Raw genomic sequence first — 26,501 nt, 5'->3', positions numbered from 1 at the left:
TCGTCTGTTAACTTCATTTTCAATTGTTTCTTTCAAACTTTAAGAAAAAAAAAAGAGTTAATTATATAAGTATACAGTAATATGTGCACATGGTTAAAAAAATTTTTTCAAACTGTTTTCAAAGGACTTATAATAAAAATTAAGCCTTACCCCCTCCCCAAGCTGCAGCCTACCAGAAGCAATGAATAGGACTAGATTTGGGGCATTTAGGGACGAGACAGTAAGCCTCCAGTTATTTTCTAAACAAATGATTTTTGAACCTTTCAAATGATTTTGAAACCCAATAGTGGTTATAAAATCAGGTTAGTGAGTTATGACCACCATTATAAGAAATAAAATGAGATGGCATGGAAAAGAGCAGGGTGAAGGAAAGGAAAAGAAAAGAAATTAAATATCAGGATGTATTGAATATAGTAAGAATAAGAATTGTCCTATAAAACTTTTGTTTCAGGATCATATATGGGCCAAGATGTCCAATCTATTTATTTCTAGAGGTCATGGTAAAAAGAAAGTTGAAAGTGACTGTTCCAGGCATTTAAAGTGTGTATCTTTTTTGTTTATTTGTGTTGTAAATACAAATGGACTAATACTCTTCGTTCTATTCTGCTGAACCTGGCTTTTTTTCAGCTGAGCACTTCATGAATGAAACTATATCTATATATCTATATTTATATCTAAATCTAATCTATACCCATCCAATCATCCATCTATCTGCCCGTCCATCTATCTACTTATCTACCTATCTATCATCTATCTATCATCTGTCTCTGTATCTCTCTGTATCTCCATATCTATCTATCTATCTATCTATCTATCTATCTATCTATCTATCTATCTACCTATCTATCTATTTATCAGAGCTACCTACACTGAGCGCTAAAGAAGAGAGGTGACAGTCAGGGCTTGGGATCTCAGAGGAGCAAGCAATCCCTGTGGGCTGGGTGTTCAGGGAAGTCTTCCAGGTAAAGGGAGGCAATGATTTGGGAAGAACGATTTGCAGAGGTAGGAAAGAGGCAACTCTGTGCAAGACAGCAAGACTTTCCTCTTTAGGAAACAGACTGAGGACAGTGGGTTAGCACAAATTATGCACCCACAGAATGCAGGGTTGGGCCAGTCTTCTGAAGAGGTGAAGAGTGACCAGGGTGCCATTGCAGAAGATAATAACAGCCCAGGAGAGTCTGTGCTGAGTGCCAAATGAGGGGGTGCAGACTGTCGGGGCCGAAGGAGTTGGCAGGGTAGAGTCAGAGGAGTTGGGTGGTTGTAGGTGGCCCCCGGAGGAGAAAGGGCAGGAGTAGGCTGTTGCAGATGGGCCTGGCTTTGGCAAGCATCTAACCTCTGCACCCTGACCACAAGGGGTGTTCCAGTGCGGCCCCGCTTCGGTTATCGCTATCCGAGAAGGCGATGTGAACCTGGACTTCGACATGCCCTTCATCTTTGCGGAGGTTAATGCCGACCGCATCACCTGGATCTACGATGAGAAAAGCAACACCCAGAAGCAGAATTCCGTAGCCACTTACGGCGTTGGCAAGTATATCAGCACCAAGGCGGTTGGCAGCTACTCTCGCATAGATGTCACCGAGAAGTATAAGTACCCAGAAGGTAGGAGAGGCACTGGTGGGGCTGTGCTACTCAGGGCTTGATGGTGGGAAAGCAGCTTTTCGGGTGGAGAAGGGAAAATGCCTCACACTCCTCCCACATTCTCAGCCAGTTCTGCCTGAATGGTAGGACTGCTCCCCGGCACCTAACACCCAACTCCCTGGACTATTTCCTATGGGGACAGAACCATCATGGACAGACTGGCGCCAGAGGAAGTTTGCCACAGGGCACAGACAGCTGTCATTCTAGCTTATCTCCAGCAGTGTCCCTTTACCAGTTGCACAACTGGGGCGACAGCACTGTGATCGAATAGCACAGAGAGAAACATGGCTCCCATGGGAGGCACCCAAGGGCTTTAGGAGAAATTATCAAGTCAGCCCACTCCCCTACCCTCCAAGAAACACAGGCAGGAAACACCCTCTGAACAAAGAGATGGACAAAGACTCCAAAGACGTGAGTCTGCTATGTTCGCTTCAGAGGCCTCCCAAGAAGTTAGATAAGGTGGGACTGCTTGTGAGGAGAATGTCTGAATCTCTAAAATTGTAAGCATCCACATGAGTACTGCCCCTACTAAAGTCACCAGGAAGGCTAGTTGCTACAAGGTCACCTTTAACTCAAATGACACTTGTTGCTTTATTTTGGAAGTTGCTTTTGGAGTCAACAGCTTATCTGTTTGAGGATTCTCAACGGTGACGAAAGCTCTACATTTGAAAGTGATGTTCATTTTTTAAAATAACCAAAAGCAAATTAACGCTTGCTCTAGTAGGCTATAGTCACTCCTTAAGGAGGCCAACATTTTATTCTTTCTAAAATGCTTTGAAATAGTTGCTTCAGTGGGTCCTCACAGTTGCTTCTGAGGGGTCAAGAAAAGTGTGCTCATAAAGATCCCCACAGTACATCCTAAAGAAAATCCTAAAACTGTGCAACTGCTGGCTGTTAATACTGACTGCAGTTTATAAAAGAGGAAAGCTGAGTACAGGAGACAGGGTCTGGCCCCAAGTTCAGGTGGGTGACATCTCTGAGTAGTGGTATTTGTGGACATTTAGAGCCACGACTTTAAGGCAATGAGATCGGTGACCTCAATTTGGCCCCATCTGTCTCTGCAGGCCATTCCCACCGTTGGGGTCAGATGGCCCTTCTCTCAGTCAATAAACATGGACTGAGACCTCCCCCAGTGCCTGCTCTGTACTCAGCTCTGGGGAGGCAACAAAGAACACTTCAGATGGGACCCCTGCCCTGTGGAGCTCATAGCCCAGAGGCAAAGGCAGATGCAAGACAAGTGTTTTCAATATGTCATGATGTTGAAACAAGTGTAGGGTTCAGGGAACAAATCGCCCAGGGCAGGAGGTGAATCCCAGTCCTACCACTTAGAACTGTGAGACCTCAAGCATGATCTTAGGATCTCTGATTTCTTGTTTTCTCACTTGAAAAATGAGAGTAGCAATGCCTGTCTTCAGTAGGATGTAACTGAGCTGGGGTCCACAAAGCACTGAGTGCGGTGCCTGGCACAGAGTGAGGACTTAATAAACAGTGGTGATTTTTACCAACTTGAACATCTGCAGCCTCATTGGAATAATGACCTCCCAAAGTGACTTTCGAAGTGTATGCTTACTTGAATATATGATTCTGTAGGGTTCCTTACCTGACTGTCACACTTTGATTCTGCTTTTGGGGAGCTCTGGCTGTCCCAGCCAAACCATCTGAACAGTGAAGAGGGGCCAGGTTGTGTGGATCCCTGCAGGACTCCTGGCAACACCCCAGCCCCTGAGTGACACCCTGCTTGTTGTTGCCCAGTTCACCTTACCTAATGATGCCAGTTTGTCTGTGAGGGCCCTGGGAAGGAAAAGCTTATAAAATGAGTTGCTAAGCATTTGCACAATAGCAACAGCAAGGAGGGAAACAGTAGCAGGAAACTTAGTCTTGAGTAAGCCCAGCAGGTGACCTATATAGGTATCTAAGCTCTGAGCCTCATTGTGTAAACACGCTTCGAGGTCCTGGGCACAGAAGGCTCAGCTACCTGTGCAGACATTGGCCCTGGGTGTGGACTTACAACTCGGCTAAAGAATGGGAAGGCACCAAAAGGAACCCAGCCCACCAGGAGCTATCAGCTTGGGTAATCTGGCTGCCCGCCTCCTTTTCGGTGGGGTGTGTGGGAGGAATCTTGGACAACAGGTCTTGAGAACTAGCCCCCTCTCTGTCTCTAATTCCCAGACTAGACTAGCTACTTGGACCAGTCGCTTCCCCTCTTAGGGCCTTAATTCTAACATGATGGGCTTGGATGAGTTGGGCTCTAAGGTCTCAGCCAGTTGTTACATGTAACTTATGGGAAAGGCCTTGCTAAGTTGTAAAGTGCTGATAATAAATCATCTGGTGTCTTAAAATTTTCACAGGTCGGTTGGAGAAGGTAAGGACCATAAGTATGGTCTGCAGATATAAACACGGTCATTCTTTGTGTGCCTCTGTCCGCGTTCCTGAAAGGCCAACACCTTCCACTGAAGGTGGATCAATCTTCAGGTCAAAGCAGGGAGCCTAATGTGAACTGTGTGGTCATCACCGACTCAGACAGTTGGAGTCTGTCACTCAGCTCTCAGTGTCCAAGAGCCGTGATCTTTAGGGGTACATCATGCTCATTCTCCAGGGGCTGTTTATACTATCATGTTCAGCAGGACCCACAACCCGAGTCAGAGTCAGAAAACCCATCCTTTGTGTTTTTGAAACCTGATCTCTCTCAACGATTTAAACTAATCATAACTTGGAACCATACCAACCATGGGAAGTTCTTGTCAACTGACACGAACAAAAGTGCCATTCTTCAGCTCTCAAAGCACCTCTAGAAACAAAGCAGAATAGTGTGGTAAAGTAGTATGAAAAATATTTTTAATGAAGTCAATTCTACATCATAACCTTTTTTTTTTTTGCTTGCGAACTTATTCTAAACTTTTCAGCTCAGTTTTTATTTGTTTTTAAAATATCTGTTTGTTCTTTAGGCCTTGCAAGGGAACTTTTATTATTATTATTTTTTTAAAGAAACCTAACTTAATTAACTTAAGTGAAATATCGAGCCATATAGAAATTTCATACAGTTGCAGATAAAGCTTTCCCTATAGCTCCTTGGCAATTTAGAGCTGATTGAAAAAGCACCATAGACCAGCTGGTCTGGGAGCCTCACCTTAAAGAGGGTGAAACGGAGACCCGGAAAGGTTGGACACTTGCTTGGACCAGAATGTGCAGCAGCAGAACCAGTGTTAGTCCCAGGCCACCTTTCCAGGAAGAGCACTGTCCTTTGTCCAGGTTGCCACTACATCCCTAAGATGCTTCTCTCTTCCCCTCACCACACAGGTTCTAGCCAGGAAAGAAAAGTGTTTGAAAAGGCGAAGGGAAAACTTAAACCCAGCAGCTCATTCAGCCCAACGTCTGGAGAAAACATAGAAAATGAGGAACGGGAGCCCAGCATCTCTGGGAAGTTTAAGGTCACTGGCATACTGACAGTGGGCAAAGAAGTCAACCTGGCCCTGATACTCAAAAACCTGACGAGTGATATGAAGACGGTGACGGTGAACATGACAGCCTGGACCATCGTCTACAATGGCACGCTTGTACACGAAGTGTGGAAAGACTCTGTCACAATATCTCTGGACCCTGAAGAAGGTAACTCATCCTACAGCTTCTTGAGGCACCATGCAACCAAGGTCGCTGTTGGGGTTGGAGAGTTCCTATCAGAACTGGCTCAATTGTCTAAGGGAGGAGAGCACAGGGCCTCTGTGGTTAAGCCTTGGGTTTTGAAGTTTTGGAAGTTGCTGCCATAGTGAACGGCGCAAGCTAGGGTACTGCCAACCCAAATCCTTTTATGCCCGAGGCGAGGAAGGAGGGAGGCTTGGTCAATTAATAGATGTACCAAATTATCCCTTACAGGTATATACTACTTCCCACAGTTTGCAAAGTGCTTCCCTCATTTGACCATTCTAAAAAGGACAGATTTCAGTATCTCCATCTTACAGAGGCCAAAACTGAAGCTTGGAGAGATTGTGACTTGCTTAAGAGATTAAATGTCATAGCTAATAAGTGGCAATGACAAGGTCTTGGTCCTAGGTTTCCTGATGCTAAATCCAGTGCTACCCCCCACCCCACTTCCTAGGATGTATTGCTGCCACCCCTGTACGCCCCCACCCCACAATGAATCACCTTTCAGGTTTGACCCTAGAAAGGTTGCGATCAACCACCGAGTCTTGAACCCTCAACCAATGTTCCCCCACAGATGCCAGGGGGCGAATAGAGTTTCCTGATGACAGTGATGGGTTTTCTTGGAGGTCTGAGAATTTAGGAAGAACAGTGACTCCTTACTCCTGGGTAGCACAGATGGGAAGGAAGTAGCTGGAGCAGAGAAAGGCCAGTGCCATGGAAGGATCAGAATACTGGTGTGACCACATTGGCAGAATCCCTTAAGCTGTTATGAAAAGTTGGGACTTACAAAGCAGATTAACAAGGGTGGGGTGGCGATTTGCTTCACAGAAGGAACTAATAAAAACTGAGTAATTATATAGCCCATCTTGAAAGAAGTCTGTCTGCAGAGAACCTGAGACATGTTCCACCTGTCAGAGGCAGCATTCCCCTAGCAACGTGACTTCTGGCAGAATTTTAGCCTGACTGTTGTTTACCTTCAGAGCTTAAGGGAAGAGCTATTTTTGTAGACCAAAAATAATTTATGTGAGGGAAATGGTTAAAAAAATAATAATACTTCTGCAAGAGGCAGCAGAATGAAATGGGAAGGGGAGAGGATGCAGTCGATGTGGTCCCAGAGGCCTGATGCTGTCACCTACTTTCTGGGTGACCCTGTTAAGTCCCCCTCTGTTTTCAGAAGGGAGCCTCAGTGCTCACGGTCTGAGGAGGTTGGGCCAGCTAAGGCAGGGGCCTGTCGTCTCCAGATTTGGGGCAGGCAGGGCAAATTTCTCCAGTGCTAAAAGCAGAGGCAGCTTCCTCCTTACTTCAAAGGATATATGACACTGTGGCTGCCAGGGCACCCCCAGGCCACCCAGCATGACAGCATGAGGGAGAGGTAGGAGTGCCCTGGATCATAGAGGAGGGAGAGGTGCCTGTGGCCTGCCGAGCCACAGAGGGGCCTTGAAGCTTGGAGAGGAGCTGGATAAATGGGGAGAAGTTGGGGAAAGCAGAGAGGTGATAACGCGCCAGTCCTGTGAAGGAAAAAGGAGAAGCGCAGAGCGTTCTTTTAAGGGAGAAGTGAGTTGGGCTCAGTGATGCAGGACCCTCAGTGACTGAGGGGTCTGAACTTCATTCAGTGAGGAGCCACGGAAGATCTTTGAAGTGGCATGGCAGAGAAATGACACGATGTGTGCCGATGACTCGGAAGCAGGCGAGACCAGAGGTGGCAGGTGGTTCAGATGCTGCTGCAACAGAATCTCAGGCTATTAGATGACTTGGGAGGATCCTGAGCATGCATTTTGCCAATCCCTGGCTTTTTTTCCTAGTTATTGTGTTGCTGTCATTATTGTTATCATCTCTAGGCAATCGGTTAACATTCGTATTCTTCCTCTGCCCCTTCAAAGGAAATTTGCCCTCTAACATTTTCTGGATGTAGAGGATGCTTCAGCCCCTGTGAGCTCATCCTCCTGGGAGTCTGCCTAGCTAGCCAGAGTCCTGGTCTAGCCCTCGTCCCTGCTCTAGAGCCTGCAAAGGACAGGGATGTTTCCCACAGGACCTGGCCCAGGGAGGGCTCAGTCAGGCCCTGGGCTACAGATATCCTTAGCCACCTCACACTGACTTGGCTTGGCATCAGCTCTGAAGAAGGTTTCAGAAGCCAACCCCACTCCCTCTCACTCTGCTCCCCTGGCTTCTCTCTCCAGAAATAAATTATCCCGTGAAGATCACGTATGCTCAGTATGAGAAGTACCTGAAGGCAGACAACATGATCCAGACTACAGCTGTGTGCCAGGCCTCCGGTGAGGCCGAGGTGGTGGTGGAGAGGGTCGTCATCCTGGACAACCCCACCCTGACCCTGGAGGTAAAGGGGTGGGGAAAGGGCACCTCCCCAGCCAGCCAGCCCCTGTAAGCCACGGCCCTCCCAGACCACAGGAAGGTCCTTCTCTGCTGAGAGGAGCAGAGCACTGAGCCCAGCTCAGGTTCAGCCTCTGCCAAATGGATCGGCCAAGAGTTCCCACTCAGACCTGCGTCCTTGCTCTCTGGTGAGATAAATAGGCACATTGACCTGCGTCTTCTTTGGTTCCAGTTCTAGACCCACAGAGGGTACCAGCTGAGTAGTGGCTGGAGGGACTCTTCAGTTCACTCGCCCACCCACTCAGCTCTGAGCATCTGCTGTGTTCTGGGCCAAGCCAGGCTCAGGAATCACAGAGGGGCACAAGGGGTGGCTTGTGCCTGCAGGGAGACCACAGCCCAGCCCCGAGACAGGTTTGTCAAGCAGATCAGAAATGGGCACAACTCACTTGCATCTCTCCACTCTCTAGATACCAGAGTTACAGAATTGTGGACTTTTAGGAGGTAGTCTCATGCTCCCATATTCTGCCTGTTTTGCTCAGGTGTAAACCAAGACCCAGACTGGAGAAAGAAACAGCCAATTACTACCCAAGCCAGGGCTTGACCTCAGGCCCTGGGGCTCACAGCTCAGGGCCATTTCTGGGGCATCCAAGCATGTCCATAGCTAGCAGCAGCGTCTTCACAGTGGTTGAGAATGAGGCTGCCTCTATCTCTGCTTCTGGCTTCAGGCTGTGCTCCCAGGCTCCCTCCCAGGAGCCCAGATGTGTAGGGGTTTGTGGGTCTGTGGGAAGTGTCTGGGGCCACTCTGTCCGTCCCTCAGCACCAGGGCCAGAAATACTTGCACTAACTCCAAGCTTGCCCCTCCCTCTCTAGCCCCTGGGCCCTACCAGCCCCCCAGCCCAGGGTTTAGACCTCCAAAGCCAGACAGCACAAACCTGAGGGGTGAGGGGCTGGCAGTCAGGGACAGGCAGAGGAGATGGGGTCTTCCCATGAGGTCCCACAGAGAGCCCAGCCTCTTGGATCAGGCGTCTGCAGTATCTACCATCTGCCCCACCTCTCTAGAGGGTGATTGCCTTTTTCTGTTCCATCACAATGCTGCCAGACTTCTAAGCCCCAGATTTCTAGAGGAGTTGGCATAATTGTGGCTGCCCTGGTCCTACCCCTCCTTAAGGGACACCCTAGCTGAAAGGGTTCCTGAGCTCACACAGAAGTCAGGGGGACCCAGGGCTCCGGCTTTCATGCAGCTAGCCTGCGATTGAGCCCTGTCACTGTCTCAGTTAGTCTAGTCTGTGCTCCAGAATGGGCAGGACGGTCCCCCACCTCTGGGGCTAGGGAGCCAGTGACTGGACAGCTAGTTTAGGCGAAAGCAAAGCAAGGTAGTAGTTCAGCCCTTGGGCCTGTGACTTTGTATCCAGGCCTCACTATTTAATAGCAGTGACCCTCAGTAAGTCCTTTAATCTCTGAGTCTCAGTTGCTCCAACTCTTTCATGGGAATGATAAAATACTTCCCTTGCAGGATGTCATTTGCTCAGGGAAGCCTTTCCTGACATTCCACCTCTCACCCCTACCCTTGCCAATTAGACCCGGACCCCAGTTAAACACCCTTAGAGCCTCTATCCTCTTACTTCGCGGCATGTACCCTAGTCGAGGTTATATCTTTATTTGTACAATTGCTTGGATGCAGTCTCCTACCAGATGTAAACAGTGGGCCCCTCACTGTCTCCCCCATATGTCTTAGAAGATAATCAGCATTTGTAAAACAGAAACAACCCTCTCCCCTGGAACAGACACTTGGCTCCAGGCTTTCATTCTTTGCCACCTACAGAGTTTTCATGTCAGTCCATTCTTGTCCTCTGCATGTTAAGGCCTCTCCTGCTTCCCAGGGCATTTCCAAGAAATGTGCCCCGTCAGTGTAGAACATGATGGACAGCCCAGTGATGATTCTCACTCCTGAGGCTGAGAAACGGGGCTGGGTAGCAGCCAGTTCAGTTGTGAAAACATTCTGCATTAAAATGATCAGTGTTTAAATAAAGTTAGGTTTTTCCCCATTACAGTCCCTTATCCAATAACCTCAACCCTTCTGATAGCTTTATCTTTTATTCAACATCTTTGTGCTACATCTTTTGAATTTCCATATCAAGTCTGCTTTGTCTCTAAAGAGTCTATAAAATCTATAGAAATCAGAATTTTAGAAAAAAGAAATAAGAATACAGACAGGCTGGAAATGTGCCATGAAGAACTTCCTTATTTTATCTTGTTAAAAGGCATCTGCTATTCCTTCTTTTGGGCATCTCTGTATGAATTTCCTCCTAACACATTCTCTCCTCTACTTTGACCTTTAAAGAATAAAGACAGCCTTGGCTTAATGAAAGAATCAATGCATAGCTCATTCAGAGCAGGGCTCAGGTTTTTAAACTTATGAGGGTAATCTATATGAAAAGATAATAATTCGAGTAAAACCCTATTATCTTATCTGGCACTGATTGGCAGTCAGCTCTGAGGACCTTACAGTGTAGGATGAGACCATGAAATCTGAACATTGTTTCAAATGCTGATGTCTTCTATTAACCCGTGAACCACTTACAATCAGACACAGGTTTCTGTTGGTCCTTATCCTCTCTTTTGAATGTATGTACAGGTTTGGGTCAATGAGACAGGGTAGTAAAAGTCCATAAAGAAAGAAAAACAAATAACATGGAAATCTCAAATTAAATATCGATGTGAAATATATGGCACCATTTACGTAGCCTTGTTGTAACCCAATGGCATGAAATTATGCTTCATCTTTCAAATTATGTCATACATTTAAATGAGTTCCATGGGAGAAATTATGGTATAGATCATGGTCTCTAAAATGTTTCAATTATGCACAAATTATTGGTAGGCATTTCAGGGCCTAGTGAGAAAAGCCAAGACTATGGAACCAGGGAGGTCCTGGCTATTCATTCCCTCTGGACTACAGCTCTATTACTGTAAAATGGTTGCTAGAAGGATTAGTGGAAAGAAAAAGAAAAACCGAACACAAAAGCAGCCCCCTGTAGCGGTCCTCAAAAGAAGAAAAGAAATCTATGAGCCGTATAATTTCAGTTTCTATTTCCAAAACACTTTCTTCCCATCCATGATCTCATCCAGTCCCTCCTAGCTCAGAGAAGGAGGCAAGAAGGAATGACTAGTCCATTTATCAGATGAGAAAGTTGAGACCCAGCTGTGTCTGCTTCTTGGCAGAACCACAAGCTTTCATCTTTGGGAGCCAGCAAATTGTCCAGGTTGCTTTTCTGACTGGAAACCCAGGCTCCTCTGGTCCCTGACCAAGGACAGTGTGATGTTGGAGCCCTGTCCAGACCATGGCATGGCACATAGGGAAACTCTGGGCTCTAGAAGTTTAGAAGGACACCACTAGACTAGGTATCATCAGAGGAGAATGGCCTGAATTGAGATGGGGGCCCAACGCCGTGTCCTGTGGAGAGGAGCTGGTCTGAGCAGTCTTGGACCTCTCAGGGAGGGGGCTTCCAGGCTTGAAGGGAAGAAACAGGACCAGTGAGTGGGATGTGTGAGGAAAATGCTGTTACTAGGTACGGAATGAGTCCTTTCCCAAACCCCAGAGCGACCACAGCAGAACCAGGCTGTCCTGGGAAGAAGTGGTTGCCCTTCCCAGGATGAACTAGAAAGGGGGCCTGTAAACCTTGCGGAGAAGTTAGAGTACTCTCAGCCACTACAAAGTGCTACTTCCCCGCTACACCAGAGTGTCCCGTCTATAGCATGGAGATCTCAGCAATTTCCTAGAAACCCCCTGCACAGAAGTCACTCGTCTTTAGGATAACTAAACAGTCCTCCCTGCCTTCGTATCAGTGACATCTTCCCCATCACCAAGTTGCCCGCCCAGCCCCATCAGCTCTTACCGAGTGGCAGGTGAGACAAGCAGCCTGTGACCTGCCTGACTCCATCAACCTCTCTCCTTACAGTTGCTGGAACAAGCCCAGGTGCGGAAGCCCGTGAATGTGCAGATGCTCTTCTCCAATCCGCTGGATGAGCCAGTGAAGAACTGCGTGCTGATGGTGGAGGGGAGTGGCCTGCTGCTGGGCAGCCTCAAGATCGAGTGAGTCCCAGACCTGAGGGGCCCATGTAGGGTAATGGGAAGGGGCCAGAGGGGCCCTCTCTGGAGCCCCCGAGCAGGGCAGACAGAGCTTCTCTAGAGAATCTGCACATACGCATACACATTTGCATTTACTTAGGGCGTTCACCAAACTTACTCTCCCGGGAAGTCCAGGTCACCCGAGCTTAGAGCTGGTCCTCAGGGCTTAGCATATTTGGGAAATCATGGGACCCCTAATTCCCCAGGACTGATGGGGCCCAGTGACCCAGGGCAGCAGTGAGAAGGGCCAAAGGAGCAATGACCTTGTCTAGCCCCAAGCAGAGCAGGACTTGAGGCCACAGAGGCCCATCCAGCTTAAGGTCCATGAATCTCACATCAACACTGACTTGTGCCCTTTCTCCTCCAGTGTGCCAACCCTGCGCCCCAAGGAGCGGTCCCGGGTGCGTTTTGAGATCCTGCCCACACGGAGTGGCACCAAGCAGCTGGTCGCTGACTTCTCTTGCAACAAATTCCCTGCAATCAAGGCCATGCTGTCTGTCGACGTGGCCGAGTGAAGGGCCCAGGTGGCCCCCATACAAACTTGGGCACCATGGAACGGGCAGGGCTCACCTGTTCAGCCTGGTCCCCCAAGGCTGCCTGGAGGAGATGCTCAAGCCTCTAGCACACGCCCTCATCCACACTCCCAGGCTGGCCTGGCTCCACCCTGGCCTGAGACTTGGTCACTTCCCCAGCTGCTTTTCCATGTGGGTGCCTTCTCTGTGAGCCCCATGACCCCACTCAGCCCTCATACCCATCAATGCAGCAGGATGAGTGGCACCTGACCCAGTGACTCTCTGAATGGATACAGGGGAGAAGATGGTCCGGACTGTTTGCTGATCCCAAGTCTGCAGTTGGGACATTCCTGCTAATCCCTTGGGCCATTTGAAGGGGAGGGGATGGTTAGCCATCTGTCATGGCACTTACATCTTGACACTCAAAATAAATGTTTAAAAGAGCACAAACATGCAGCATTGACTCTACAAGACTGCTGCTTCACCTACGGTGGAGGAGGAGAGAGGGGCTGAGGCCATGTCCTTCCTGAGAAGGGATGACCTTGGGAAGACTTGTTCTCCGTGTTCCAATATCCAAAGGGAGTGGGCTTGTTCTGTTACCAAACTAGGGAGATGTTTAGGAAAACTTTCTAATGTGATGTCCAAAAATAGATTAAGCTGCTTGGGAGGGAGCTCCTTGTCATGTAGGCTTCAAAGGCTCTCTCTTTCAAGGCCCTCTACAGGCATCAGAGTGAAAAGGGACTTCAAAGTCTTTGCTGGAACTCTTCAGCAGGTGTTCTTGGTGGTCCAACTCTGCTTATTCTGAGCTCTTTCTTCCTTGTGCCACAACCCTCTCCTTGCAGCTTCCAGTGGCCACAGCATGGCTAACTCAGCTGAAACGTTCTCTGCCTTCACACACATGCTCTGATGGTTCCATCTTTGCTCTTTAAAATAACCCTACAAATCTCATTGCTTTCCTGATGCTCATGCTGACAAATCTCATTTTGACAATCATCCTTCACTTTCTGAATTTAAGGGACCAGTCCATCTTTACATCCAGCTCAAAGCTTCCGCCCTATGCTCAGCTTGGGCCTGGCTCAGGCTTGGAAAAGGAGGCACTGTCCATTTCTCCCCTGCTCCCACCTGTTGCTTGGTCCTTCAGAGTTAGAGCAGAAAGAGAAAATTAGGAGAAAAAAAACTAAGGTCTATTTCACTGATGCTCGCGCAGCATGGCCACCGATGCCCTCTGTGTGGCCAGCATGTGAATGCAGGATTTTCGCAATGCATGTTTCCTGATGTGGGCAACATGCCCCTCTGTGTGGGCCCCTGAAGGGTCACCCCGCTACCTCTCACTGCGCTGGAAGTAAGGATGCTTTCATGATGACTGGAACCCAGTTCCCTTTCATGGGGCCAACCGGTCCATGGGAAGCTCATACCTCCTTGTCCCACCAAACAGTGGGTGAGCAGGCTGCCCCCAGCCACCCTCTCTCTTCCTCCTGCATCTCAGGCTGCTCCAGCCTCAGCTTCCCACCTCCAGAATGCCTGTGGGCGGCAGCCAGCACCAGAACCTGCATCTATCACTTGCTCCCAGTGTCAAGGCACTCTCACCAGGCCCCAGCTCTGGAATCAGGACACGACTGGGCCTCCCAGTCTCTGCAACACAGCAGCCCTCCACTCTGAGTCCCGAGAGATTAAAAATCAACAACATTGTGATCCCCGCCTTCGGGTTTCTGCCCTCGAGAATGACTCCTGAGGTGCTACATTAAAAATCCATGTGGGGTTTTTAACCAACCCCAGGCAAATGTGTCTTATATCTAATAACACCCCTCCACCCCATTTGGGTTCTAAAGAATTTAAACAATAAAACAAAGAAATAGAAGCCACAATACTACATTTATTTCTAGTAGAGTTGAAAAGTTGAAGGCTGTAGCATAATGTGAGATGCAAGTGGACCTGCTAGCTGAACCCCAGAATTAGGTGGCTTTGGTTAAGGTATATGCTCAGATGCCATCTCAGGGAAACCAAAAATACCAAGGTCCTAAACAAAACAAGCATTTATTTCCCTCTTTCATAAGAGCCAAAAGAGGCAGCTCAGGGACCCAGGCTCCCTTGACTTATAACTCTGTCACCCTCCACTTGCAGCTTCCACCTAGTGGTTCCAGATGGCTGCTCCAGCGCAGGTAAAATGTCCACAGTTCATCCAACAGGAGGAAATCAATGGGCACCCTGTTTCCCACTAAGGGAACAATATGAGAGCTGAAAGTTGAAATGATACATTTTACTTCTGCTCTCATCCCATTGGCCAGAACTTAGTGATGTGTCCACCAAGGGCCACATCTGCAAAAGAGATTGGGAAGTGTGGTCATTAGCTGGATGAACATTTACCTAACTAATAATTAGGGTTTCTATCATTATAGAGAGAAGAGGAATAGAAATTGGGGTAACCAGAATTTTTTATTACCCTGATCTACCAAGACATGGGCCATGCTCTCTTCCATAAGGACAGAAAACTCAGAGAAGCACGGAGGACCCTTGAGCCAAGAGGAGCAAAGTTGAAGTTGAGTCAAATGCGTGTGTGCGCGCGCACACACACACACACGCACACACGCACACACAGGCACGCGCACCTAGTTATTCTTCCCAAATTAATATATCAGGTAAGCCCTACCACTTGCCTAGGGACAGAGAAAAGCTGGGGACATGCTCAGGGGAAAATTTCTCCTTGTAGAAACCAAAAGTGGGAAAAACCTTCTTCCCAGGACTGATTTCTGCATCCTTAATCACTTTGTTACTCCTTCCAAATCTGGTCCTGTCTCAAGGATGGCCTCTGGAGATTCAGGCATACTCTTCTGAAAATATCCTCACTGAGCAGAACTCTGCCCTTTGAAACTGGATTTAGCATTTGGAACCAAGCGGAAGTTACCCGGATCTCAGCTCGCCAGGGGCTCACAATGAGAATTGGTTGATGTAAAAAGTAGAATGCATCAGTTAGACCCTTGGGGATGTCAAGATGGAATTAGAAGTACAAGAGAGTTATGGGGAGTGATGCCTATGGAAAAAAGAAGTGGGAGCAGGAGTAGAGGCTAAGCCTTCAGACCATGATGCCAGTCTGCCATCTGTGAAAGAAAAGGCAGAAGGTAGGAAGAGTCATGGTGCCACTCTGAGAAGACCGAGGGCTGCAGTGTAAAGATTTCCCATTCAGAAATTGCCATGAGGCAGAAATGGCCATGCATATTCATGGCTAGGGCTTCCCTGGAAGGTCATGGTCTTGGCTCGAAAGTTGAAGCAAGTCTTAGAAGCACTGCAGGTGCACTGTGCATTCTGTGCAACTGATCAGCAAGTTCCTTCCTGAAAGGAGGGCTGAGCAGCACAACTCCACCACTGACACATTGACTCTGAATGCGGTTCTGACTAATTTGTGAACTCTTCAAGGACAGAGACCAGACCTGCTTCATTTCTGTATTTTTTACTCAAACAAAGAGTCCTTATCCAGTGGACACAGAAGGTCTGATAGATGAATGAGTGTTTACGTTCAGGCATGCACTTGTACCCATAACTCCTTTGAAAGGAACAGTGTGATTCATGGGAGCCTCTTCTATTTCTTCTTTTAACTGTCAGTCTTACTGAGTCCCACCCTTACACATTTGAAGAGGTAATACAATTCAATACACAATTAATCACCATCTCTTGGAAATGTTTAATATGTGTCAACCAAGTGCTTTATATTCAATACCTGATTTAATCCTCCCGACAAACCTGTAGGATAGATATTAACATCCCCCATGTTACCACTGAGGGAGCTTAGGTTCAGAGATATTGAGTCATTTGTGCAAGATCACAGAGCCATGAAGTGGAGAAACTGGGGTTCAAACCCTTCTGTCTACTTTCAGAGCCAAAGCCACTATGCTGAGGTGTCAAGATATTTTGGTGGCCTACAGTCATTTCTTCTTCTTCCTTGCTAATTGAGTCTTGGTTTTGTCTGAGGTTCAAAATCCATTGGTCTAAACCCATCATAACAATCTTTTTTTTTCTTTTGCCAGTGATTCTTTGAAGGAGGACGTGTCACCCAGTTCTGACTAATGGGGTGTAAGGAAAGTTTTCGACAGGCTTTTGAGAAACATTTTTGTTTATGAAGAAAAAAGAAAGTTGGGGAAGAGAAGCCCTGCCCCGTTTTTCTCTGAGTAGGGTCCTGTACTAATGATGTCTGGAGCAGTGGCAGGTATTGCATAAGCATAAGAGTAAATGAACAGAAAAAAGGTGACTCAGAGCTCTGACGCTGGTAAGATATTTAATTAACCAATCCTAAAACTACCAATCTCCAGACCCACTATTAAGTGAAATAATACATGTTCTTATTGTTCAAGACACTTTTAGTTGGGTATATTGAAATTAAAGGCTTCCTAAGTGATTCACCTCTGCTACTGATATGGGAGTCTTCCACGTGCTGGGCACTGTACCAGGAGCCAGGCGTAGAGAGATGAAGGAATCACAGTCTCTGCCATCAAGGAGCATATTATTCAGAAAAGATACAGAATCATGAACTGCACTTGCTGTTTCCTCTGCCTCCATTCAAAACTTGTCTCCACCACTTTCTAGCTGTGTGAGCTTAATCAAGCTCCTGAACCTCTCTTTCCCTAGTTTTCCTGTCTTATAAAATTAGGATAATGATAGAACTTATTTCACGAAGGATTTAATACATCTCGTGTACTCGGTAGATGGTTGGCAAAGATGGTCACAGTAATTTCTTCCATCCTTGTAAGCACACTTCTTTTATTGAAACTTTAACCATTCCTTCTCACCAAAGGGGTAAAATCTATTTCTTACCCTTGAATCTGAGCTGGACTGTTGTCTTGTTCTGACCAATAGATCCTGGTAGAAGTGAGGTGAACTCTGAAGCCTAAGACTCAAGAGGCCTTGCATGCTTCTGTTCTCACCCTCTTAGAATGTTGCCCCAAGACCTCTATGGGAAAAAGCCTGGTCCAGCCTTGTGTCAGCCATGAGTTGGTTCTCACTTCAAGAAACAACTTATTGGGCGGCAAGGAGTGTAATTAGCTGACAGCTTCCTGCAGCTAACACCCTCAGGCTCCATCTCGGCATGAGCTGAGGCCATGCTCTTCCTGGATAGCTTTGGGCAGAGAATTGGTAGAGAAACTAGGGTCTGGTGATTTCTGCTTAACATTGAGTTTCTCCAGTGGGAAATCGTTGCTCTGGTGCTTGGCTGGGTTGGCTGAGGCTTTGTCAAATTTGCATCGTAGTCTGAGCTCTGCCTTGTGTGACCCTGCTTTCTCCCCTTTTAAAAAGGCAGTATCCACCAATAAACCTCTTAAACTCCTAACTACATCTCAGGGTCTATTTCCTGAAAGATCCAACTGATAGTTGACCAGCAATGGCATAAGAAAACAGACATTACTATGGTGATTTAGAAAGGCCTCACTCACCACTCAACTGCGAACGAGAGCACCATCCTCATCTCATATACTGTCCCAGGCAATATGGGATGAGTATATCTGGGTGGACACCCTCAAAGATCTTGGATCCTCAGACTCATTTGGATTCTCAGAGCCTATAGAGATTGTTGCCCCACTTTTTATTAAGATCTAGCATCTTCCCATGTGGGAAGACCATGAAGAAGCCTCAACTCTGCAAGTCAATGGGAGTCCTACTCAGGATTTACTCTCACCTCCTCTCTTGGCTTCCAAGCTGATAAATAATATTAAGTTGCAGCATAACTCAACTGGGGATGTGTGTGGCCAATTAAGGAAATAAAAGGACTATACCCCAATGAAATCGCAAAAATTAACCATCATGTGCCAGCAAGATCAGGGAAGTACTGGTTAGTGGATTTGAGGGTACTTAATCAAGGGGGCCGGAACATAAACCTGAACAGAAAGTTCATTGACCTGGAGCCATTCTTTTGTGACACAGGATTTAACAGTCTAGCAAGGACCAGGGCTGATACAAACTTATGGCTTTGTGGCTCCAAAAGTCTGGAAAAAGCGATGGCTTAGGTTGAGTGAAGGTGAAACAGCAAATTGTCATGGCAGATGGTAAAGGAAGGGATTAAAAGGCTCAGGGAAGTGAACATGCTGAACCCGACATACTATGAGGGGCCAAGAGACCCTCCCCCAACCCTGCCAGAAGATGTTCCATCTGAGGGCACAGAGGATACACCCACCTTTCACCAAGGCCATCAGGAATGCATTGGTGACAGAGGCATTGACATCACTAAGAAACTCAGTGGCCTCCTCTACATTTAAAGCAAAAACAATAGTGATATGTTGTGGGTTTTAACATTATAGTAGTAAAATGTATTAAAATAAAAACTCAGTGGCTGGGAAGGGGGAAATTGAACTATAGTGATGTAAATTTCTTATAGCATACATAAAGTGATAAAATATCATATGAAGATAGACTGATAAGCTAAAGATGTATACTGTAAATCTAAAGCAACTATCAAAAGAAAATAAAACAAATAAAAAACCCAAAGAGTTATGATTAATAAACCATCAAAGTAGGTATAATGTGAGGAAAGAGTGAAGACAAACAGAATATAAATGGAAGTTATTTTAACCAAGCTGCTAAATTATTAACATTATGAAGGTTGAGGCATGAGGAAACAATTCTTTTTCTTGTCTTAACTACCCTGAGATCTCAAACTTTTGAATTTTCCCATCCTGTGTCAATACCTAGACATACATCAGTTTCTTGTGTGCCAGTACCCGAACATACATAAAACCTGCAAATAACTCTCTGACTACTCGATAAAGGACTTAAACGCAACCAAACCACTCCAAATAACCTGGCATCCATCATCCAGACCACCTGATATCTGACTGATAACTGTCTTGAACTAATACGAAGGTTAAGAATGCATGACTGATTATTCTCAAGGATACAACTTAACTATAACAACTCTTAGCTTTTCTTTCTTCTTCAGAACACTCTGGGTATTGCCTAGTTATGTTTCCAGTTTGCTGCCTCTAAGACCCTTTAATAAATCTTTGTCGTTTATTTCTAACCTAAACCTCCAAACTCTTTTTTATATGTTCAACAAATGTAATAATAAAGAATACTCAAATAATAGAAAAATAAAGCAGGAAAAGATGGAAAGGAGAACAAAGAACAGACGAGACAGATAAAAACAAAAGTAGCAAGATGGCGGATTGAGACTCAAACATGTTAATAATCATTTAATTATTATAATCACTAATAATGAAATATAAATGGCCTAAATCCCTCAATTAAAAGGCAAATATTGTCACAATATATTTTAAAAAGCAAAAGTTAACAATATTCTGCTATAAAAACCTGATTTTAAATATAACGTCAGAAATAGGTTAAATGTAAAAGGATGAGAAATGATATACCATACGAATAGTAATGAAAAGAAAATTGGAATAGATATACAAATATCAGACAAAATAGGTGAAAATTGTTACATAAAATAACTTCTTCTAGAAGAATGACAGTTATAAATAGTTCCAATGTTCTTTGGCCACAATGTAAGTAAATTAGAAGTCAATACCATAAATATTTCTGAATGTTCTTAAATATTTAGAAACTAAAAAAAAAAAAAAGCCTTCTGAATTACCAATGAGTTAAAGAAGAAGTTAAAAAGAGAATTATAAAGTATTTTAAACGAAAACACAGCATACCAAAATTTGTAGGCTAGAGTTAAAACAGTGTTTAGAGAGAAATTTATAACACTAAAATGCCCATATGAGAAACAAAGAGAGAAATCAATGAACTCATATTCTTCCTTAGGAAACTAAAAAGAAGAAGAAGGAGGAGGAGGAGGAGAAATAGGAGGAGAGGAAATTAAACTCAAAATAAGCAGAAGAAAAGAAATAACAAAGAGTATAAATCAATAAAATACAAAACAGAAAAACAAAATGGTGAATCAATGAAACTAAAGTGGGTTCTTTGAATAAATAACACTGACATATCTCTAGCCAGGCTGATTAGGAAAAAATAAAGAAGACACAAATTACTAACACCAGGAATGTGGGACCCTACAGCTATTTGAAGAACAATAAAGGAATATCATGAGCAATTTAGTGCTAATAAATAAGACAACTTAGATGAACTGGACGAATTCCTTAAAAGACACAAACTATCAAAATTCATTCAAGAAAAACAGATCAAGGCCCAAGAGTCCAGAATATCCCCATATCTGTTAAAGAAACTGAATTTAAAATAAAGACGAACAGAAACTGTTCAGCTGAGCCTAACCCAGTTGCCAACTACAGAACTGGTTGTTGGTTTGTCACTACATTTTTGTGTGGTTTGTTATGCAGCAAAGGGTATTACTATTTTTATTCCTTATCTTCATGAAAACATTTATTTTCTCTCCAGCATTCACTCAAATATTCTCTCTTCCAAGAAAATTTCCCCACATCCCTCTCACCTTGCTGCATCCCAAGCATAGCTGGTTCCTCCTTTCTCTATGCTTCTCTTCATGGTGTACGTGTCTTTTTTAGGCCGGTTTGGCTTAAAATCACCTGGGCTTATGTCTATCCCTCTTCTCCTCTAAGACTATATATTTCTCTGGGCAAGAACCATGTTTTCTTCAGCCCTACATCCTTCACATTTAGCACAGTGTCTGGTGTAGTTTAAGCACTCATAAATATTTATGAAATATTAAGGAAGTGAATGAGATAATAGATGCGAAATGAAAAAAATGAATGATTAAACGAAGTGACTAATTGGAATAACTGAAAAAAATTGTTATATCTAACATTCATCTAGAGTGTATAATCTGTTAGTCACTGTTCTAAGTATTTTTAAAAATTCATTGAGTGCCTGCTACGTGCCAGATACTATGCTCAATGTTTTACATTCATTGTTTTACTGAATCCTATATAAGATTCCTGAGTGTTAATCAATGTTATTCTTATTTTTGTCCTACGTTTTCTTTAAATATAAAAAAGACAATCTATGACTACTATATATCTACTAGAATAGCCAAAATCCAGAACACTGACAACACCAGGTGCTGGTAAGGATGTGGAGCAACAGGAACTCTCATTCATTGCTGGTGGGAATGCAAAATGGTATGGCCATTGTTGTTTTAATTTGCATTTCCCTGATGACATATATGGAGCATCTTTTCATATGCTTATTTGCCATCTGTATCTCTTCTCTGCTGAGGTGTTTGTTAAGGTCTTTGGCCTATTTTTTAAATCAGGTTGTTTTCCTACTGAGCTTTAAGAGTTCTTTGTATATTTTGGATAACAATCCTTTATCAGATACGTCATTTGCAAATATTTTCTACTAGTCTGTGGCTTATCTTTTCGTACTTTTGATAGTGTTTCTATATGAGAAATTTTTAATTTTTTGAAGTCCAGCTTATTAATTCTTTCATGGATTGTATCTTTGGTGTTGTATCTAAAAAGCTGTTGTCAAACCCAAGGTAATCTAGATTTTCTCTTATGTTATCTTCTATGAGTTTTATAGTTTTGCATTTTACACTTAGGTCTGTGATTCATTTTGAGTTAATTTTTGTGAAGGGTATTAGTTCTGTGGCTAGATTCATTATTTTTCATGTCAATGTCCAGTTGTTCCAGCACCCTTTGTTGAAAAAAATCGTCGTTGCTCCATTGTATTGCCTTTGCTCCTTTGTCAAAGTTCAGTTGGCTGTATTTATGTGGGGCTCTTTCTGGGCTCTCTATTCCATTCCATTGATTTATTTATCTATTCTTTTGCCAATATCACAGTTTTGGTTACCATAGCTTTACAGTAAATCTTGAAGTTGAAAAGTGTCAGTCTTCTGATGTTGTTCTTCTTAAATATACTGTTGGCTGTCCTAGGATTTTTGCTTCTCCATATAAACTTTAGAATCAGTTTGTTGATATCCACAAAATAACTCAATGGAATTTTTATTGAGATTGCCTTGAATCTGTAGATCAAGTTGGGAAGACCTGATATCCTGACAATATTGAGTCTTCCTATCCATGAACATGGAATGCCTGTCCTATATTTGGTGCTTTGATTTTTTTTAATCAGTTTTGCAGTTTTCCTTTCATAAATCTTGTACATATTTTCTTAGAATTATACCTATTTCATTCGTATAGGTGGTAAACAGTATTATGGGTTTTGGGTTTTTTTTTTGTCAAATTCTACCTGTTCTCTGGTGATATATAAGAAAATGATTGCCTTTGTATAGTAACCTTAAAGTCTGCAGCCTTGCTGTATTTCCTTTCTTCCACATGGAAGTCTAGTGAGGGCTGAAGTTGGGTATCTCCCTTCCCCAGGTCAGTTAGGCTCTGAAAAAACCCCAGCAGGTTTGGCTCTGATTAAATAGTTTATCCTGAAGGTAGACCTTGTTAAAAACAGAATGCTCTGAGATATTTCAAAATAGCTGCTTTCCCCTTACCCCTGCCTGAAGCATGTGGGGATTTTTCTCTGATCTTGACTGTGAGAACATAATAGGGCTCCTGGAGGTAAAACTGAAAAAAAGTGTGGAGGCTTCTCTCTATGACTGAGTCTTCCCAGAGTTTTTAACTCTCAGATTTGTCCACAGTTCAGATTTCCCTTTGCCAGCACTGATTCTCATGGAGGTTGCTGCTCATGGGTTTCTGCTCCTATAAGTTGTGATTCTCTGTATTCTCCTGTCAGCCTCTCCAATTCGGGGGCTGAAATTTACTCTATGACTTCACTTCTCTTATAGTTCTCAGAAAAGTCGTTGATTTTTCAATTTGTTCGACTTTTTATTTGTTATCAGGACAGAGCGGTAACCTCCAAGCTTCTTACAGGCCAGGCTGGAAAACAGAAATCTGTTCTAAGCATTTTATAAGTGTTTATTTAACCTCTAGACACTACTTTGAGGAAAGAATGAATTTTATCTCTACTTTATAAATGAGGGAACTGAGACTTAGAGAGTTAATTAGGTCACAGGAGAGTTAGTAAATGCCAGCACTGGTACCCAGGTAGACGGGCTCTAGTGCCTAACCTTTATGTTATGCAGTACTACCTACACAAATTCTAAGAAGGTACCCGGTGATAAATGTCATCACAGGTTTACAAAGAGACAAGGAAGCAAAAGATGCAGAAACTCAAGGAAGTCTGCCTCTGCTATGGCACCCAGCCCATGAGAGGCATTCTTGGATGCCTCCTTCCACCCTACTTTTCTGTAGTGCTTAGTTATTGGCTTTCGCATTTCTGTACTGAGAAAGAGCCATCAGCAGGAGATCTAAGAATCCCTCTTTCCAGAAGCTGCCTTCACCCACCCTGCTTCTGGATCTAGGCCACTTCTCTTCCCAAATTTGGTTGCACCTGCCTCAGAAGCCAGCCTCAAACAGCTAGAGTCAACCAGCGTCTCCAGAAGCCTTCACAGTAGTAGGGCTCTTCCTGCCATTATGTCATTTCTCCTCCCAGCAACCTTCAAAGGTGGACATTATTTACGCACCTTGTACCAATGGGGAAACAGAGGCTTAGGGCAGGTTCTTCTCTCCAGTCTCTGCTCTTGTACTAGCTTTAACATATCTTTATGATAACCTACAGTACTCTCTTGCAGTTATTTGTTTATCTGTCAGTGATCACCAATCTACAGGACGGAAACATAGGCAAATGTGCATAAAATGATTTATTGATGTCATATTATAATATATAATATGTTCAGTGACATTACATAATAAGTTCAATATGTTTGACTTCTTGAACACCATAATTTGTTGTGCTATGCAAAACTGCCATGAAATTGGAGTGTTAACACAGCAGTTTCATTAATCCTGCATGCTTCCTCGGATGATCTGTTTCTCTTATCTTCATTGAATAAACCTGCACCTATAGCATGCTTCAGAAGATGTAATCAAGGGGATTCGATCTGAATGCTCAACCTGAAGCTGGAAAGGCAGGTGGATGGGGACTGGGAAAAGCTGAACACTGACTGGCCAGAGTTAATTTCAATTTGGTAGAACGAAGCAGGGGAAGTGGCCCTGTGGCAGATACTTTCCAAAAATAGCCATAGTAATAGCTCTGATTCCATATGCTCTTCCGGACTCAATCAAAAGATTGAATCTAATTTCTTCCTTTCTCAAAGGGTTGTCCTTTGAGACTGACTTGATGAACAGAATGCAGCAGAAATGATGCTATGTGTCTTCTGACAGATCATAAAAAACACCATGACTTCTGCCTGGCTCACTCTCTCAGGAAACTCTCCTCGGAACCCAGCCTCTATGTTGTGAGGAAGTCCAGGGCACATAGAGAGGCCTCATGTAAGTGTGCCAGCCAAAAGCTCAGCTAAGAGTCCTGCCACCAGCCAGAAAAGACCACCAACCATGTGAGTAAATAAGCTTGGAGTAGCTTTAGCCCCAAACATTGAGTTACATTGAGTCTTCAAGCAGAGGCCTCAGAGATTGTGGAGCAGAGGCAAGCCATTCTCACCATGCCCTGTCTGAAATCTTCACTTATAGGAACAGCAAATGGATGTTTTACATCGCTAAATTTGGGCATAGTTTGCTGTATATCAATAGTAACTGGAATAAGCTCCAATACATGTCAACTTGGTGAATAATTTCCCAGTGTCACTAATATCTCTCTATTATTTCCAGGGTTATCAATGTCTATGTGAGCATTATGCACAGGCATTAAAGCCAATTATAGCCTTTTTATCTAAATATCATTTTATTGTTGTTCCCCACTGCATTTGGCTAGTGCCTGTTTATTGGGGAGGCAGGCATTCTCTCCACCCAGGGCAAGGACAACCCTTGTGATTCTCTTTAAGAATAGGGTTTTCTCTTTATGATGCTCTCTCATAGTCCATGATGTACTTGCTCATCATGAAGGAAGAGAAGTGGGAGACTCCAGGTAACTCCAGAGGAAAGAATGTGAACTGAGGTAAAGGGGCTTAACTGCCCATCTGGTGACTCTCAGGTCAACCCCTTCCCAAAGCAATCCTCTGTAAATATCCATGCATCCATCAGTCATCTCAGCATCTACTCAGTCAATCACAACCATCTGGAGCACCTTCTATGTGTCAGGCACATAGAAGGGGAGCCAGACAGAAGCAGGTAAACAAACAAATAAAATACTGAAAGACTGTGGTAAGTGCAATGAATGAAAGACCCGGGTGTTAGCCTAGATGGCTAATAGGCTACCTTCCCCTGTGGCCAAGGAAGGCCTCTCTGAGGAGAAAGTCTTGTCTTTCCACTGAGCCCTAAATGAGGCAAGCATGTTTGCAAACAATGGAAACCAACTCTGGCTGGATCAAGGAGAGGAAAAATATTGAAAGGACATCAGGAAACTCACAGAGTAAGTGGAGAAGCTGGAAGACCAGGTTTAGAGAGTGGGCAGGAGCGAAGGGTGGCTATGCAGCCAGCATCACTGTCAAAATTGCATCACAGAACCCACTGAGCGAGGACTTCGTTGCTTGACCTAATAATAATATGGCACTAGAATCCATTTTGGCCACCAGAACTATCACCATTGTCCCCCAGCATAGAGTCTCCATTGTCTCTGCTTCTTCTTACCACCAGCTTCCAATTAAAAATTCCAAATGAGACCACGTGCTTGGCTGAGCCTAAATGTTGCTCTTGCTGCAACAAAGTCTGGGGACTTTGAACAAGATACCTGGATCTGCAGCAGCCATCTTAGGACTATGAAGCAACAAGCATAGAGAAGAAAAGGCAACAGCCATGGAGAGCAGAACAGAAAGCTTGAAAGAACTAGATTCTTCACGGTACTGCTGAGCTGCTATACCAGATTAAAGACTGGTCAATTCTGGATATTTTAATAAATAAATAATAAAGGTCTTTAGAATTTAAACCACTACAGGCATGCCTTGTTTTATTGTGCTTCATTTTATTGTTCCACAGACGTTGCATTCTTTACCAATTGAAAGCACGACCCTCTACTCACAAGATTACAGCTTTATTGTGATACTCACTTTATTGTGGTCTGGAACTGAACCTGAAATATCTCTAAGGTATGTCTGTGTTGTCAGAGATTTTAGTGCTTGCAGCAAAAGCATTTTTATCTATTAAAAAAGGAAAGAAACACATGCTCAAGTAATTCTTATCTAAGGTGACTGTGCTCTAATGCAGGGGTCCTCAGCCCCCAGGCTGTGGACCGGCACCCATCCGTGGCCTCTTAGAAACTGGGCCACACAGCAGGAGGTGAGCAGTGAGCATGCAAGCAAAGCTTCATCTGTATCTGTGGCCTCTCCCCAGTGCTAGCATCACCACCTCAGCTCCACCTCAGATCATCGGGCAATAGATTCTCATAGGAGCACCTGTCCCCGGTGTCAAAAAGGTTGGGGACCACTGCTCTAATGAGTA

General features: G+C 44.5%; 2 protein-coding genes across 2 annotated transcripts in view; both read left to right on the top strand.

Annotated features, from left to right (window-relative positions):
- Nucleotides 1-12,948, top strand: part of TGM3 (transglutaminase 3) — a 96,028-nt gene extending 83,080 nt beyond the window's left edge. The window contains exons 10-14 of the mRNA XM_039863907.1: nt 1,354-1,599; nt 4,936-5,244; nt 7,455-7,612; nt 11,565-11,698; nt 12,102-12,948. Of these exons, the coding sequence (XP_039719841.1) occupies nt 1,354-1,599; nt 4,936-5,244; nt 7,455-7,612; nt 11,565-11,698; nt 12,102-12,249 (995 nt within the window). The 3' untranslated portion in view covers nt 12,250-12,948. The remainder of the gene's footprint in view (nt 1-1,353; nt 1,600-4,935; nt 5,245-7,454; nt 7,613-11,564; nt 11,699-12,101) is intronic.
- Nucleotides 12,949-24,989: 12,041 nt separating this feature from the next.
- TGM6 (transglutaminase 6) overlaps nt 24,990-26,501 on the top strand; it is a 48,914-nt gene continuing 47,402 nt past the window's right edge. The window contains exon 1 of the mRNA XM_039863704.1: nt 24,990-25,032. Coding sequence (XP_039719638.1) covers nt 24,990-25,032 — 43 coding nt within the window. The remainder of the gene's footprint in view (nt 25,033-26,501) is intronic.

The sequence above is a fragment of the Pteropus medius genome, unplaced genomic scaffold, assembly GCF_902729225.1.
Source record: "Pteropus medius unplaced genomic scaffold, Ma_sr-lr_union100, whole genome shotgun sequence".
NCBI lineage: Eukaryota > Metazoa > Chordata > Mammalia > Chiroptera > Pteropodidae > Pteropus > Pteropus medius.
Note: the sequence above shows the minus strand (reverse complement) of the source record. Positions and strands in the feature narration are given on the sequence as shown.